Source organism: Lycorma delicatula, chromosome 8 (assembly GCF_047948215.1).
Source record: "Lycorma delicatula isolate Av1 chromosome 8, ASM4794821v1, whole genome shotgun sequence".
NCBI lineage: Eukaryota > Metazoa > Arthropoda > Insecta > Hemiptera > Fulgoridae > Lycorma > Lycorma delicatula.
In genome coordinates this window covers 135517910-135534359 of record NC_134462.1, presented here as the reverse complement: position 1 = coordinate 135534359, position 16450 = coordinate 135517910, and the positions used below count along the sequence as shown (strand labels likewise).

The window sequence follows — 16450 nt, the reverse complement described above, 5'->3', positions numbered from 1 at the left end:
AGTTAAACAAATGTAAAATAATCAATGAGGTTAGCAATGGAAGACTAGGAATAATTTAGTTGGAGACATGATGTAGGTAGCAAGATAGCAGATGCTATCCAATTACGTTGGCTAGGTTGAGTACTGGTTACATCTGTTAAGAATGTTGACGTGGATCAAATAAACAATAAATATGTAGTGTTCTATATATTTATAAAACCCCCAACTGTGTACTACAATCTACGAAGAAGTAAAGACACAATTTAAAAATTGCAAAAATTATATTTCAACAATAACTGAACAGTAACAGACAAAAGTATAATAAAAATTAAAACAGTCATTGATAGAATCAATTTGAAAAAAGTGAATTCTTTTTAAACAAATCAATATAAAATATTTCTTATATTGAATTTAGAAAAAAACTGATAAACAATAAATAGCTGTAATATATATATATATATATATATATATATATATATAAAACTTACAAGATATTCCATGCTGATATTTAAACTAGTTTACAATTAATATTAAATGTGTATAATAGAATATATACCATAATTTATGAAATATCAAGCTTTAATAGAAAGATACATCTTATTTTTAATTGTTTGTTTAACTGGATTAATTCTTTTCAATATCTGAGTCATGATGTTCACTAATTGATCGGAACTTAAACCAGTCTTACGGCTTTTGAATTTTTGAAGTAATTCAGTTGTTGTCATTGGTTTTCTCATTAAGTATCGTCTTACAGCTTCTTCAGTAATACCACTCTCATTGGTGCCACTGAAATTAAAGGGAAAAGAAAAAATGATTCACTGTTTAATCAGTAAATAAAGTTTATTATTATTAATACACAGTTTAACACTTAAATAATAATAATAACATGTTTATACTAGTTCATAGCTTATACAATAATGATTATAATAGCTTAGAATTGTTTGTACTTTAGAACTGTTTTTGTTTACTTAAGTTTAATACAGTGTATAACATTTATGAGTTTAAATCACTTATATGACTGTAGCAGTTTGCAGTCAAGGTGCAAATGCCTCTCTCCCACTCACTGCAATGAAAGGTAAAAAGGGAAGGGGAATACACATTCACTTAAACACTTAACAACATATATCCAAATACGCAGCAACTTCTGTGTAAAAAAAAAACAATTTATTTAACAAATGTTTCACATGTCATGAAAACCTCTTAATAATAAGGTCTGTTGTCTCTACTTGATGAAACAAAACATCAATAAGAGAATTTTTTATTTTTTTTAGTTTAATATTTAGAAATATAGCTTCAATAAACATACCAGGAACTAAGTGTTTTACTGGAATTATTGTGCTTCTTTCTGCATGTACAACAAAACAATCCTTTACAAAATTCTTGTAACAGTAATTATATATCCACTCCTCAACTTAAAATTACAATCAATAAAATTTCATCGGAAATAAAATTTTTTTTATAATTACTTTATAACTAAGTAGAGGGCTAGTATGTTCAAGTTACTTCTGTTTTAACTATAGTAAAAATGATTTATTGAATGTCAATATGAATGTACAATTTATTTATTGAATGTACAAAAGCACAATACACATTTTTACACTTAGTTTAGGAATATTTATTTAAGTCACGAAATAAGTTTAAGTTGTTTAACATCAACATACTGGTGAAATTATGTGGGAATGTGTCTTCACAAGAATAGGACTTCATCAATCAACCATAGCAACATAACTTGCTGGTTGTCTGTAAATTTTTCTGGTTCAATCCGTTACTATATAAATACTTTCATACAAAATTACTTGCCAAATCTTGAGTGCAACTTATGCGAAGTCAATTTTTTTGACATCTGCCTAAAATATATTTGTAACTGTTGCAATAGTTGAACCAGCATATATCTTCCATATAAAGTGTATCATGAAGTCTTCCCGGGACTTTCATAACACACTTTACTCATGAAAATAAAAGAAAAAGTTTTATAAACATACATCCTAAAATGCTTTGTTTACAAGTTATGGTTAGTGAAAGATATCGCTTGGATTTCAGCTACCCTGGTTAGATGAGGTTGTACTGACATTTTTAGGACAATAATTAAAGGGCAGAATTGGTGATTTCTTATAGTTTTTGACCTGAGAAATCGAATAAAATAGGTCCCAGAACCATATGTAAGTAGTTTTTGAAAAATCTGGGGTAGAAACCAATAAATTGGGGTAAAAAACCCTGTTTTTTATCTTTGACATACACAACTTTTAAATAAAACTAGTAGAGAATTTAATTCTGAAACAAAATGGTGTAAGATAAGTTGAATAAAACAAAGAAAAGTTAGAAAAATTCAAACTTATATACAAATAGTACACCACTAAATTTGTCAGAAAGTACTTATTTAATGTAAACAAAAACCAAATTCCTTTTTGGTGGGTGAAAATTTTGTTTTTACAAAATCTACTGTCAAGTAATTTAAAAAAAACAACTGGAAATCACACAACAATTGTAAAATAATAATTACTTAGTATTTTTTTTATTACTAACAAAAATAGAATAACTATTTGGAAAATTATTATTTCAAAGTTGGCGATGAAATAACAGCAGTTGATCAATAATGTGCAATACTATATTAGTTTTTAAACCATTCTGTAGGGTACATTAAGTATATCGGGTACTGTGAACTATGCTGTTTTTAGTGAAGGTTTTCTGTGAATTTTAGTTTGAACATGATTGGTTTTGCTATTGAAGTAATGCAATGCTTATTTACAACAAAGGAATAGACTGAGATGGTATTCATTATGGATGTGTGTAATGTAAATGTTACAGCTGCTACAGTAAAATATGAAAAAAATTTCCCAATTCCAGGATTCCAGATTCTAAAACAACTTCTTGCAACCTTCAGGAAACAGGTTCACTACCTAGTACTTGTACCAGCTACAAAAGATCTATTCCAATATGATGTTTCAATGAAAATTTCACTTGAGATCTCATCAACAACTTATGTAATGAGCAGAAGCAAATCCTCATTAAATGGTGGAAGGAATTCTCAACACCAATTTAGGATCAATGAAACAGAAATTATTTATGTGTAAATGAATGAAGAAGTCTTTTTCAGGACCAAAACATGGCAAATATACAAAAATCAATGCTGCTTATTGACCTACTTCAAGGAACTCTGCACAAAAGGTCTTCCAGTGACAAGAGATGGATTGATGATAAAGGCCAAGGAAATTGTCAGGAATAATGGCCTTCAGTTTAAAACTAGCTGTGGATGGAGTGAGATTTATGAGTGAATTCATGAAAAGGCAATGTCTGTCATTGTATTGCAGAACCTCCATTTGCCAAAAGTTACAATCAGATTATGAGCACAAATTAGTGCAATATCAACGTTACATAACTGATCTACGATTATAAAAAAAATGTTTCAGCCAAAATGTTTCTGTCTCAGCCAAATTGTTAATGCTGATGAAGTTGCTGTGCTCTTTGATATGCCACCAAATTACACCGTAAATGAGAAGGGGCAAAAAGAGGTAACAGTAAAAACAATTGTTTTTACTGTTACTGAAAGAGTAAGAGCAACTGTTATGTTGAGTGCTACTGGTGACGGAAATAAATTATTGCCATATGTAATTCTGAACAGGAAAACTGTGCCAAAAGAAAAGTTCTGTGATGGTGTAATAGTTTGAGTTCAACAGAATGCCTAAATGATGAGCGATGTAAAGCAAGATTGATTAGGATGTGTATGGGAATGTAGACTGGGTGGACTTCTGAACAGTATGTTAGTGTTTGATGCTTTACGTGGTCATTTGTGACACTAAAACAAAAATGATAAATGGAATATGCAATTTAGTTGTAATTCCTGGAGGTATGACAAGTCAATTACAACCACAGGATGTGGGGGGTGTTAATAAATCTTTTAAAGGTTGAATTTGTGCACAATACAATCAGTGGTTCACTGAAAACGATCATCTCCGAGCAGCAAAAGCTGCACCGAGCAGCAAAATTAAACGCGTGTCAGCAGCTGTGATTGTAGAATGGATTTTGAAAGAGGGTTGCAATGATTTTCCATCAGATATAGTTACAAAGTCATTCTTGAAGTGCTGCTTGTTTAACACATCAGATGGTTCTGAAGACGATGTGCATTGGAACCACAGCGACGCAAATGAATCCCAACCCAGATGAAACTGACGATGATGACTCAACAACATAGAAAGCTAACAAGACACACTGTTTAGTCATGAAAAATTACTGAGGTACAAAATACCATACTTATAAAGCTAAATACATACATAGCTAAATACATTATATTTGAGGTACTATAATACAAAATATAGTGTTAGATGCTTTTGATTTAGAAGCATATTTGGATTATTCAATAAATTTTTGTACGTAGTTACTATTTAACTACATTAATTTTTCAAAATAAGATGAACTTAATGAAAAATTTACTGATATATACAAAATAATTATATGACATCGTAATTTATAATAAATAAATTATACAGCATTTTAAAATATTTCTACAGGATATGTTATTTTTTTGAAAAATTATCTACTAAATTTAGGGTGCGTCTTGAATTTGAAGGATTACGGTATTTATGAAATATGCAACTTGTCAGTGAAATAACAAGAACACAGCCACATAATATAACTCCAAATAAATGCAAATCATACATTACAGACTGCTTAACATTATGAATCGCTCATTCAAACTCTACGTCTGGTAGGTAAATAGAAACTATAATTTATGTACTTATACTTGGTTATAGGAGGATCCCAAAAATCACTGGTAACATTTTTAAGGTATAAAACTTTCTTCAGTTTTGACAAAGAAAAGAAATCCTGTTGGCTTGAGGAAGGAAAACAAGGAATATTAAGGAAACTGGAACAGATAAAAAATTAAGAACTAAATAATAACACATCATAATAAAAGGCACTTAAAATATTACAATGTACATATATATTATGGTGTTTTATTTATTTTTACATAAAAAAAAGCTAAATATAAAACAAGTAAACTTACGTTACTTGTATACTTTAGATTGTAATTTTTGTTAATGAATAATTTGTTAATTATTCATTAATTGTTAATGTTATTGTTTTGTTTCATTCATTAATTGTTTTGTTAATGAATAATTTGTTAATTATTCATTAACAAAAATCTACAATCAAATGTAATCCCACTATAGACATCTCAGATTAATTTTACCCACTGAAAAACCAATAACAAAGTATATTAAAAAAAAAAAAAAATTAAAAATAACCAAGGTTAACTGAAGTACAAATCCATGACAACTTTGAAGAATTTGATAGTTGTTAAAGATGAAAGATAAATTAATATACAGGAAGATACACCTCCTCTGTTGAAAACCCCACTTCTGAGTGGGATCTTATCCACTTGAAGACTCCCAATTCTGAGGAGTGTATCAAATACATGGTATCTGAGATACTATGTATTTGAACTGTCTTACTGTATGAGAATGTATGATTCAGTTCAGTATCTGCTGACCTTATTTTTTTTCTAAGAAAATTATTTGCATTCAAGTAGCAAAACCAGCATGGCATGACAGTAAGTAAGTGCAATTTTTTTTTAAACTTCGTAGACCACATCAGTTACAGTCAGACAGGCAATGCAAATGATATGTGTGCCTGCGCATACACACACATATATGTGTATGTGCAGGCACACACCTATCACACTGTCACATTGCATCGGATACAAACTATTACATACTACCACAGAATGGCCTGAACAATGGTAATGAATCAAATATGAGTCTGGTACTATTATCAAGGGATTCCCCATTGTTTTATGAAATGGTTTCATATAAGAGACCAGACATGTGGAACATGCTTTTAGCAGTTTGGATGGAAACACTCCTGCACGTTTTGTGTCTGCTCTAGAATTTTTTAGTCAAGAATGGAGATCTTTATGTTCACCACGCTCTTTGTGATTTCTGGTAGTTTCCAAAGCTGAAAATGCTGTCGAAAGGGTCCATATTGTAAGAGTTGAGAGAATGTAAAGAAGAATATAACCATAAAGCTATTGTCCATACCAAAAGAGAACTTATATAAGCTTTCTGGCAATGGAACTACTGTTACGTTGAGTGTAGGTCCACAAGAGTACTACAAGGGTTATTTTTTTTCAAGGTCCGATAGGTCACGAAATTGCAACCAAAGTAAAAATAAAAAATTTTTTATTTGTAACAAGTACTTACATAGTTATGCTATTTCTCTACATAGTCGCCACTCCGACTTGGACATCTGTCGTAGGGTGGTACCAACTTTCCAATACCCTCTTCATAGAACGGAGCCGCCTGTGTTTTCAGCCATGTTTCTACGCTGGTCTGCAGCTCGATGTCTGTGCTAAAATGTTGTTCTCCTAGCCAGCGTTTCATGTGAGCAAAGAGGTGAAAATCGGATGGAGCCAAGTCCAGGCTGTATGGTGGGTGATCAAACACTTCCCAATGAAAACGTTGCAAGAGCTTCTTTGTTACAGCTGCAGTATGCGGCCGAGCATTGTCATGGAGAAAGACAATGCCTGATAACAACATTCCTCTCTGCTTATTCTGAATTGCCCTTCGTAGATGTTGAAGAGTCATGCAGTATGAGGCTGCAGTGATGGTTATGCCACGTTCCATGAATTCCACCAAGAGAACTCCATTCCGGTCCCAACACAGTAACCATACGCTTTCTGCTGGAGAAGGTTCGCTTGAACTTCTTTGGTTTACTGGAAGAATGAGAATGCATCCACTGTGGATTGTTCTTTTGTTTCTTCAGTTTCAAAATGGATCCATGTCTCGTCCCCTGTGACAATTTTGTTCAAAAAATCTTCTCCTTCATTGTGGTAGCGCTGGAGAAACGTTAGGGAGGCGTCCATTCTCATTGTTTTGTGTTGGTCAGCATCTTGGGAACCCAAGATGCTGAGTACTCATCTTGCACACAGTTTGTGGTACTGAAGTCTCTCACTCACAATGGTGTAGAGAGCGGACCTTGAAATTTCAGGAAACGAATCACTCAATACAGAAATTGTGAACTGATTTTTCTCGAATTGCCACTCGCTCAACAAGATCATCGGTTGACACTCGCTTCCTTCCCTGACTTTTTGTGCGGGTTTTTATTTCGCGACCGATCGGACCTTGAAAAAAAATAACCCTTGTACTTTGTAGGAAATTAGAAAAGTCTTTAATGATGAAAATTAGTTAATTGGTTTATAATGTCACTGATATTATTGTAAGTGTTCATTTATTCAATTATAAATATAAATATAACTTTTCATTTTTAATATGATTTTTCTTTTCTTGAATTGCTTCCTCTAATTTAATCCTTTGGTAAGTTTTTCATTAGAGGAAACATATGAGGTGTACTATGGTTGCAAATTATTTAGTTTGCTGCAAAATAATCATTAATCAACTCGTGTTGAACTTTGAGGCAGACATTATTTGCATTTGCTTTAATGAGATGTATTATGAATATTGAAAGTAATAATTAAGATTATTTTTGTTGTAGTGACATACATACTGTGAATTGTAAGGACTTTTAAAACAAAGCCAATTTTTTATATTTTGCAACTGTAAGTTAAACATAAAATAAATAATCTTTTATTGAACTTGTATTTATGTTATTAACTCTCTTTCAAATTAATATAGTCCTTTTAGCATGAACCGGCTATCAGATTATGCAATCAAAATTCACGTGGTAGATTTTATTAACTACAAAAAGGGAATATTACAATGTTTCCCTCAAGAAAAAAATTACTATTCAGGAATTAACTGAATACATAACCAAGCTATTGCACTTAACGAAAACAGACTGAATCATTTAAAGACATATGCTGTAGTGTTCATAGCTCATAATTACATAATCCAGCCTTTTTTTCTTCATCAATGTTAACTGTTTGTCAATACAGTTCTACAACTTATAAAACATGATGATTCTTCTACTAAATTATCAAGTATCAATAGCAGCAGTTTGCAGTTTATTAAATTCTTTTATAAAATTTTTTCACATCCTAAAAAGTATCTTTATTTTATCAAACCTTCAAAGTAAGTCTGGTTTTTTTTTACTAGAATTTCATCAATATTTCTCAGATCACTTCTTCTAACAGTCAATAAAGCAATACTGTCATGACATTTTTTACTATATGTGCGATAAAAAAAATGTATGGTTCTCAAAAAGAGAACACTGCACTTAAAAAAAAAATCTATAATTCAAAGAATAATATTTCAGAGTGTTTTACACCTATCGAAAAATTAACCACAAAAACACACAATGGTTTACAAATTATGAATAATTAATAATAATTTTATAAACAATATATCCTCTTATCTTTCGTACCTTAATGATGGACTTGCAACATCAATACGAGGTTTCTTTGATGCAGGCTCTGATGGTGAACCGATCGGTGTTAATGATCTCTTTAGATCTGATCCAGGAACAGGGCTACCGGTACGACCATTACTACCAGCACTAAAATGAAATTATTCATCACAGTAGTTCAAATATTTAAAAATCAAAGCCATTTAAAATTACAAGTAAAAATGATAAAATCATACTAAAGTTTGAGCTAAATCCTGTTTCTTCACAAATTTGATAGTCTCACAGAGCTAAGCATACATATGTCAGGCATGTAATCATTTTAATTAAGCATACTGTAGTTAATTAAAAAACTGTTCTACATATTTGAATCTGGAATATTAAGGATATTAACATCCAAATATCTGTTTTTGAATATATGCCACAATTTGAGCATACTACTACAAATTTTATCTTATAAACAGTAAATAGCAAATTGGTATAACAAGTAGACTATTTAGCATGATTATTCTACAGCTTGGCAAAACTATTATGTATGATTTATTTAGAGATTAAGACAGTATTTGGTACTATTCTTAAAACATTTTTAATTATTACTTAGAATGTGCCAAAAGACACTGAGATAAAAGTTATATTAATTTGTTGCACAGGTAAAAAATAAAAAAAATAATTTCCAGTATATAAACAAATATACTGTAGATCAGCTGAAATGAAAGTACATAAAATCAAATACACTGAATGTAATGCAGATTTCTGAGTCATTAATTATCTACAAATACTCTATTTACAACCTGTATTGAGACTATTCTAAAATAATGGCTGGTAATAAATGCACATTTTAAGTAAGTACATTATGTAATGGATGTAAAAAGAACCATGCAATCAGTATAATATTGTACAAACAGATAATTTTCAGAAAATACAATTCGGAGATTTGTTTGGTCAAGTGATGCTATAATGAGATTTAAGTGAATATAAATAAAATCAAGCCTCAGTGGCCACAAAAAACATTCCATACATACATACATAGTATATCACATAGTTAAGTTACAAGAGTGTGGGAATTGTCTGTAAACATATACTTTTCCACTAATCTAAACAAATATTAGTCTAATGAGCAAAGGTCAGGTGAATGATAACTTCATAATTCTTGACATCAGCCATTTCAAAAAAATATTTTAACAAAAAAACTCTTACAAAGATTATCTCGCAAGACTCTAATGCTGAGGTTAGACACATGAAAAGTTGCATTGTTCTGCTGAAAATAATCATTAAAAATAAGTTTAACTATAATCAGCCAAAAGAAGGTATAAAAAAAGTTTCTCTAATATTTTATAAAGTGGAACAGAACCTCTATAATTTGGCAAATAATCTGAATTTTAGAGAAAGTAAACAATGTATCAACTTTTAGTCACAGAAAGAGATGTGTAATGCACCCCAAAAGAGGTTTACCTGTTGATCAAATAGTTCTTTTTAACTACTTTATCAGTAAAGAATTATAAATTGTACACGTTACACCACGAACAATATGCACAATAAGCAATAAAGCTAAATATTTTTATTAGGACCTCCAGAATAGTGAAATATGATTTTTCTACTTGCCGAGCAAACATAAGATAAATTTTTAGGTCAGATTATGAATTACTGTTTTTAAACAAATACTGTAACATATTACATTAAGTAAATGTTGATAAAGAAAATGGCATTAGGAATTCAGTCAAAATAAATTATACTAAAAATGGCAAGTTGAAACTGAACTAAGACAAATTTTAATTTAGCTGAAAGTAAAGGATTGGCCCAAATTATCAATAACTGCACTAATTTAGCTGTAACACAGTTCAGAAAGGTTTCAGTTGTAACAAAATACTTTCTTTTTTAAAGAACGGTAAAATATTTGCTACTCTACTAAAAAGTATTATTTACAAATCAGATTCTATAACATTTGAAAAGAAACATAAATCCAATAATCAATGTGAATTCAACTTTTCGCGAGGAAAAATCTTTAAATAAGTTTGTCAAGACAAATGACAACGTATTCCCTTATGTGCAGTTAAATAATAACTCTGATATCAAATGTTTGATTTATTTTAATGGAAAATTCATATTATTATGCCCTTTATTTCATTAAACCTTTGTTATTTTGCCCATTTTTTAGGTAGCTTTCATAAGAAAGCTAACTATTGTAATAGGTATCATGATGTGACTTCTGGAAAATTTCGACATATCTTCGCATTTCACATCCCCCAGAACCCAAAACCACCATCAGCTCAGCTCAAAGTTTATATATATATTTATATATATATATCTATATATATTTATATATATATATCTATATATATTTATATATATATATATATCTATATATATTTCACTTTTTGTGGTTATAATAACTGCCGTAATTTTGCATCAATCATTTTCACATTGCTCTTTAAAAATAACTCATCCCAAACTTTTGGTTGAGTTCGTTAACAGCTAAAATCACACCATGGGGATGGAAATGGGGACAAACAAAATATCCTTACAATTTTGACGAACAAAATATCGTTACAATTTTGTCAGAGGCATTTATCAGCAAAAAAGTGAAAACAAGTTATTTTGTCAAGGGCAATTTTTATCACAAGTTATCGCGTCAAAAACTGGTAAGGAGTTAATCCATTAAAGCATCAAAAAAGTGATGAATATGTTTTTAAATATTCTTTTAATATTTGTGAAAAAACATCTTATGATGTAGATTACTTTTCTAATATATAAAGATTAACACTTTTTTAACACGTGTGGTGTGGCGGATAAAATAGGAAGCTTAACCATCTTGCTGTATGGGGAACTAAGATGGTGTATAGTAATTACCTACTATGCGTTGTTACGATGCATATTGGTCCTTCCTGAGGTTATGTACAGTGTATGTAGTTTTTATACGCGTTTACTCTATATGCTGAACTGTTTGACCTTGGATTTTTGTTTGGTATACATTTGTGCCATACTCCATATATACATTGTTTTTTTAATCTTTTTCTGACAATTTTATTTCTTTTTCATATACTTTTATCACAAGTTGTTCAATAAATAATTCAAAATATTACTTAATCTTATAAATGCTGGTTTTTATTTATAAATTAAATTAATTATATTACGTCACCAAATCCATTACTGTTTTGATTTGTCATCTTACTCCTAAATGAAATATATGTTGAAATATTTTTATTTAAAAAACAGCCATTCAAATGTATATTTTAATAATATAAACACTGGATGAAACATAAAATTTATTACCAGATATTTGGGTCTGAATTGCGCTTCACATAAAATGTTTATCCGCTTGCTTATAAACATCAACCAAATTATTAAATAATTAATAAATTGATTTATTTTTGACCTAATTAATTACTTTTTTCAAAATATTATTTTGTGATGATGTCATTGTGAAAAAAGAATTTTTAAATTCATAAATATAGAATGCTATTTTACATAGTTCGTTTATATAGTCTGAAATTCTTAATAATTTTTCATTTTTATTAAATTAGTACTTAAATTAATTACATAACGTTATAAATTACAATAAAAAAAGTTTTTATAGAAAATTTGTCATATTTTAATAAAAGAAATGAAGCTGGCAAGGAACAATCCAGCAAAATTACACCTAATAATTATTATGAATAGATGCTAAATAAGAATATATATAAAAGAACTGTTTCAACTAGAGTTAGTTCACAAGTTTTCTGAAATATATTGCAACTATAAAATAATTTAACAACATACTTTTAGTTATAAAGAGAAATAAAATATTCATTACATATTGCACATTATGTGCTGTAACACACAGTCATCAAGTACAGTATGGCAACAATGAGGCCCATACGGGACAAGAATTAAGTTAAATAACTTACTGTTCAACACTATACTGGAATTATGAAAATGACGACGAGGACAGAGCAACTCCCTATTACAGCACATATATGTGCTGTACTGCAGCAAACGTATTAAAGGTAAACCTAGAATCTAAAAGAAATAATATGAACTACATTTGTACATTACCTAGTAGGGGTTTGTTGTGATTGTTGTTTGGCTTTTGTTTCAGCTTCAGAATCAGAACTATCTGGGCTAAAATCACTTGATGATTCTCCTAAAATAGATTTAATATATAAACACACACACACAAAGAAAAGAAATATGTGGTACATAAATATAATTTTAATAACAAAAAACAATAGTTTAACAAGTTGAAAGCTACAGAAGGTAAAGGTCATTTGTATTGGCTTCACTGAGAGAAATAATAGACAAACAATTCTGTTCTGGTTCATATTCATTTTTTAATTTTCTTTTTTGGATCAGGTGTAATCCTTTTAATAAGTTCATTTATTACACAGTCATTCAGTAATATTTATTCTGCAAACGTAGTGCAACAGAACCTCATTAGAGCGTTAGTGTGGAAATGGCCTTTATTAAAGTGTAATAAATAGATATCATTCTCTAATGATGGTGTGTGTGTTTGTTTGTCGTATGTGCTCACATTTTTATTTTAACTGCTATTGGTTTTGCAGAGGGAACATATGGTGGTGTGCCAGGCAGCTGCACAATGGCTCCCTCCACTTCTTTCTCTTTCTAGAAGCAGTTCGTTTCAATTAATTTACAAATTCACAATTTTTTTTTTACAGATTTTATTTATTTAATTTTATTAATAAAAGAAAGGATTATTAATAATATTTAGCAGTAAAAAAAAGGATTCTTTATTTAGCATGAGAGCTGTTGCACAGGGCTCTATCCATGTCTTTCTCCCACTAGAAGCAGTCCGCTGTCAATAAATTTACAGATTAATTTAATTTCTAACCACAGATTGCCTTTATTTATATTTTATATTACGTGTTTATGGGATTTGAATTATGTTTTACAAGGGATTACATGTTGCATTTGCAGCAAAAGTTAAATGCTTAATACACATGTCATTTCACAGAATGTTATTTTTGAGTCCTACATTAGAGAAAAATAATTAAAACAAGCTTTCAAAGCAAAATGTAGAAAGATAATCAGTTGATATCATATTTTTCTAGAATTAATTACACAAGACAGAAACTTAGACAACATTTTATGAATACTTTATCAATGTTTTAAATAAATAATTTAGATATGAAAAAATTACATTAATTATTGGTTAACAGAAAAATTCCAATTTTATTTACTATTTCAATTCACTTTTCTCAGAACCTATTAAAATCAGTTAAAATAACATAACGATAGCAGGAAAATTTCATAATTAAAGTTTTTTTGGGGTTCTATAAAATATGTGATATTAGTTAATCAAACAGTGAAAAAAGTAAGAAACTGCTCCAAATAAAGCCATTTAGCCTTGCAGAAGACTACCAAAAACTTTTGTAAAAGGTATAGAAATTAGATTCTATTAGTATCAGTAGGCATATGAATAGTATTCATGTATTTTTTTGTTAAGGATTAAAACAAGTAAAATTCTTAAAACCTGGCTCTAAAGTTTTAGGTGATTTCATAAAGATATCAATCTAAAACAATGTTAACAGTATATTGCTACGAGGGGCGTTCAGTAAATCTGGGACTATTATTCTTTATTAAATGTAGAACACACTTATAATAGTAAAAAATACTTTCACTTCTTGATGTACATTCATTTCCCTGCTACATTTATAAATTATCTCAGCGTTTCACTAGCGTCTGGATATCTGCAGTGTAGAAAGATTTGTCATTACGTCAAAACCAAGATAGGATTGAGTGCTTCACCTCATCATTGCTGTTGAAATGCTGGCCTCCCAGGAACAATTTCAAGAGCACTAATAAACAGGTGAAAATTGCTGGCAGTAAGGTCTGGCTGTATGGCGAGAGGGGGTGTGGCAATAACTCCCAGCCAAGATCTTGTAGCGTGCATGTCATGCGGTGAGCTGTATGCTGCAGTTGTGCAGCATACAGCTGCACTGTTAATACTGACTCCATGGAGTAGAAAATCGACATGAATGATGCCAATTTTTATCTCAAAAAACTGAGACCATAACTTTACCTGCATGCTTCCACTGCTTTGATTCCGAGGTGAAATGATCACTTGTAACAATTTGATCAAGAAAAAGCTGGCTGTCTGTCAAAATGTTGCTTTAACTGTTTGCAGATTTGCAATCTTCTTTGCCGGTCAAAAGCAGAGAGCCGTCTTGGTACCCAATGTGCAGTAACCTTACTAAACTTCAGATAATCATGAATGATTTTGTTTACAGTTTCCACTTCTGCTAGTTGCTGACAAGTTATCAGTCGATCATCAAGGATCAGTTCTTTCACTCGCTGAATATTCATGGGAATGATTACAGTAGACTCCAAACCCCCTCTACCAGGATCGTCACTCACTGATGTATGGTCTTCTTTAAAATGTTTGTACCGCTCAAATGTTTTACTGCGACTAAGAATCTCATCACTGTATTGTGCAAGGAGTCATGAATATATCTCACTGGGTTTAATGCCTTCATTCACGAGAAATTTCATTACAACATGCTGTTCCACATATCTCGCTACATTAGATGCCATGTTCTTTACAACTGACTATTATTGTTTAACATTGATTCATGATGCCAGCATGCCATGCGGTAGTAGCTGACACTTGTACCTTATGTGTAAAACCGACAGAATGCGTAGGCATCTCCATTTACACTCTACTAGTCAAACAAAATTACTGGATTGATGTGAACGTCCCTCGTACATTTCAAGGAAAATAATAAAAATAAGTTTTTTGTCAAGTTATAGCATACTTATCAAAAATGTTGTGATGTTATGCATCATTCAAATGAGATGACAACAGTATGAGGAACCTTTTTGGCATGCTAAAATAAATGTAACACGTGGCTCTAGAATAGTAATAAAATTAATTTACGAGTAACAAAATAGTAATAAAACTATAAAAAGTAATACAAGTATAAAAGTAATAGTAATAACCATTATCACTAAGAATGTGTTATAATGTTATTCTTAAAAAAAAAATAATTAAGAAAAAAGATACATTACCATCATTCTTTGCAGTAGCAGTTTCTTCCTTCTTTGGTTTCTTTTTCTTTTTCTTATTTGCATTAGAAGGTGTTGCAGTTTCATCAGCAGGAGGATTATCTTCAGTATCACTTTTTTTCTCTTCCTGTTCTTCTTCTTCTTCATCTTCTTCATCAGATACTAATAATTTACGGAGAGCGCTTTCTTCAGCAACACTAGCCATCTCTTTGTCAACTTTGGCTTCCTGATCAGAAACACTGAATCAAAATTAAAAATAAATCGATAAATAAAAGCAGTAAAAAAAATAAAGAATAGCTCAAAATAAATTCATAGATCAGTAAAAAACCTATTAATAGTTTTAATAACACAATCTAATGTAAAAATAATAAAAATTAATATATTTACTGAAATACAGTTGAACTGTTTAAGGAAGGTCTGTCATGAATTTTTCACATACCTAAGTTTCCAGGAATCTGTTTAACTTTGCCAGCTGTTCGCACAATAATGAACTTCTATATAATGAAGTTTTGTTTCTATTTAACTAACTTGCTTTATAGAAAAGATTAACAAAAGTTGCTATCTAAAAAATTAAAAATGAATAATGCACTGTAACTAGTGTATAAAAAAGAATTTCTGGAATTTTAATTTGCTATATCTCTTGAATGAGAGGTGCATGTTAATTTAAGGCTAGAATTAAAGAACAAAAAGTACAGTTTTAGTTATGCAAATGGCCATGGATTGATTCCCTATATTTGTCTATCAGCACTGCTAGCAAAAATAGCGACTCCTGAACAAAAAGTCTTCTATATTTTACAGTTTAGTAAATGTGAATTTGTAGTTATAGTTCAATGTGTGTTTCTCAAATTGGCAATAACATTTACCAATGGCATAATGTTTGAAATGTCTAGATGTATGTGTAAAGGGAAGAATACAGGACAACCAAGGTTGTCTAGAGAAACATGGCTGAACATGTCAGGGAGTCTGTCCAGTGTAGACCTAAAAAATGTGTTAGAAAGACCAACTGCGAAATAGCAATGTCAGTATGGAATTTTTTTAGGAAACAACTACCATATGCTCACAGTTGTTATAGGTTTTGAAGGCTACTGCGAAATAGCAATGTTAGTATGGAATTTTTTTAGGAAACAACTACCATATGCTCACAGTTGTTATAGGTTTTGAAGGCTACCAACTACAC

At 30.4% G+C, this 16450-nt stretch overlaps 1 protein-coding gene across 2 annotated transcripts in view; it reads right to left on the bottom strand.

Moving 5' to 3' along the window:
* Positions 1 to 471: 471 nt before the first annotated feature.
* LOC142328825 (general transcription factor IIF subunit 1-like) overlaps positions 472 to 16450 on the bottom strand; it is a 52918-nt gene continuing 36939 nt past the window's right edge. The window contains exons 9-12 of one of the 2 annotated variants that reach the window (XM_075372894.1): positions 15277 to 15512; positions 12307 to 12394; positions 8296 to 8427; positions 472 to 765 (exon numbers count right to left, since the gene is read on the bottom strand). In XM_075372894.1, the coding sequence (XP_075229009.1) occupies positions 552 to 765; positions 8296 to 8427; positions 12307 to 12394; positions 15277 to 15512 (670 nt within the window). In that variant the 3' untranslated portion in view covers positions 472 to 551. The remainder of the gene's footprint in view (positions 766 to 8295; positions 8428 to 12306; positions 12395 to 15276; positions 15513 to 16450) is intronic. The other variant, XM_075372895.1, reaches the window with a different exon arrangement.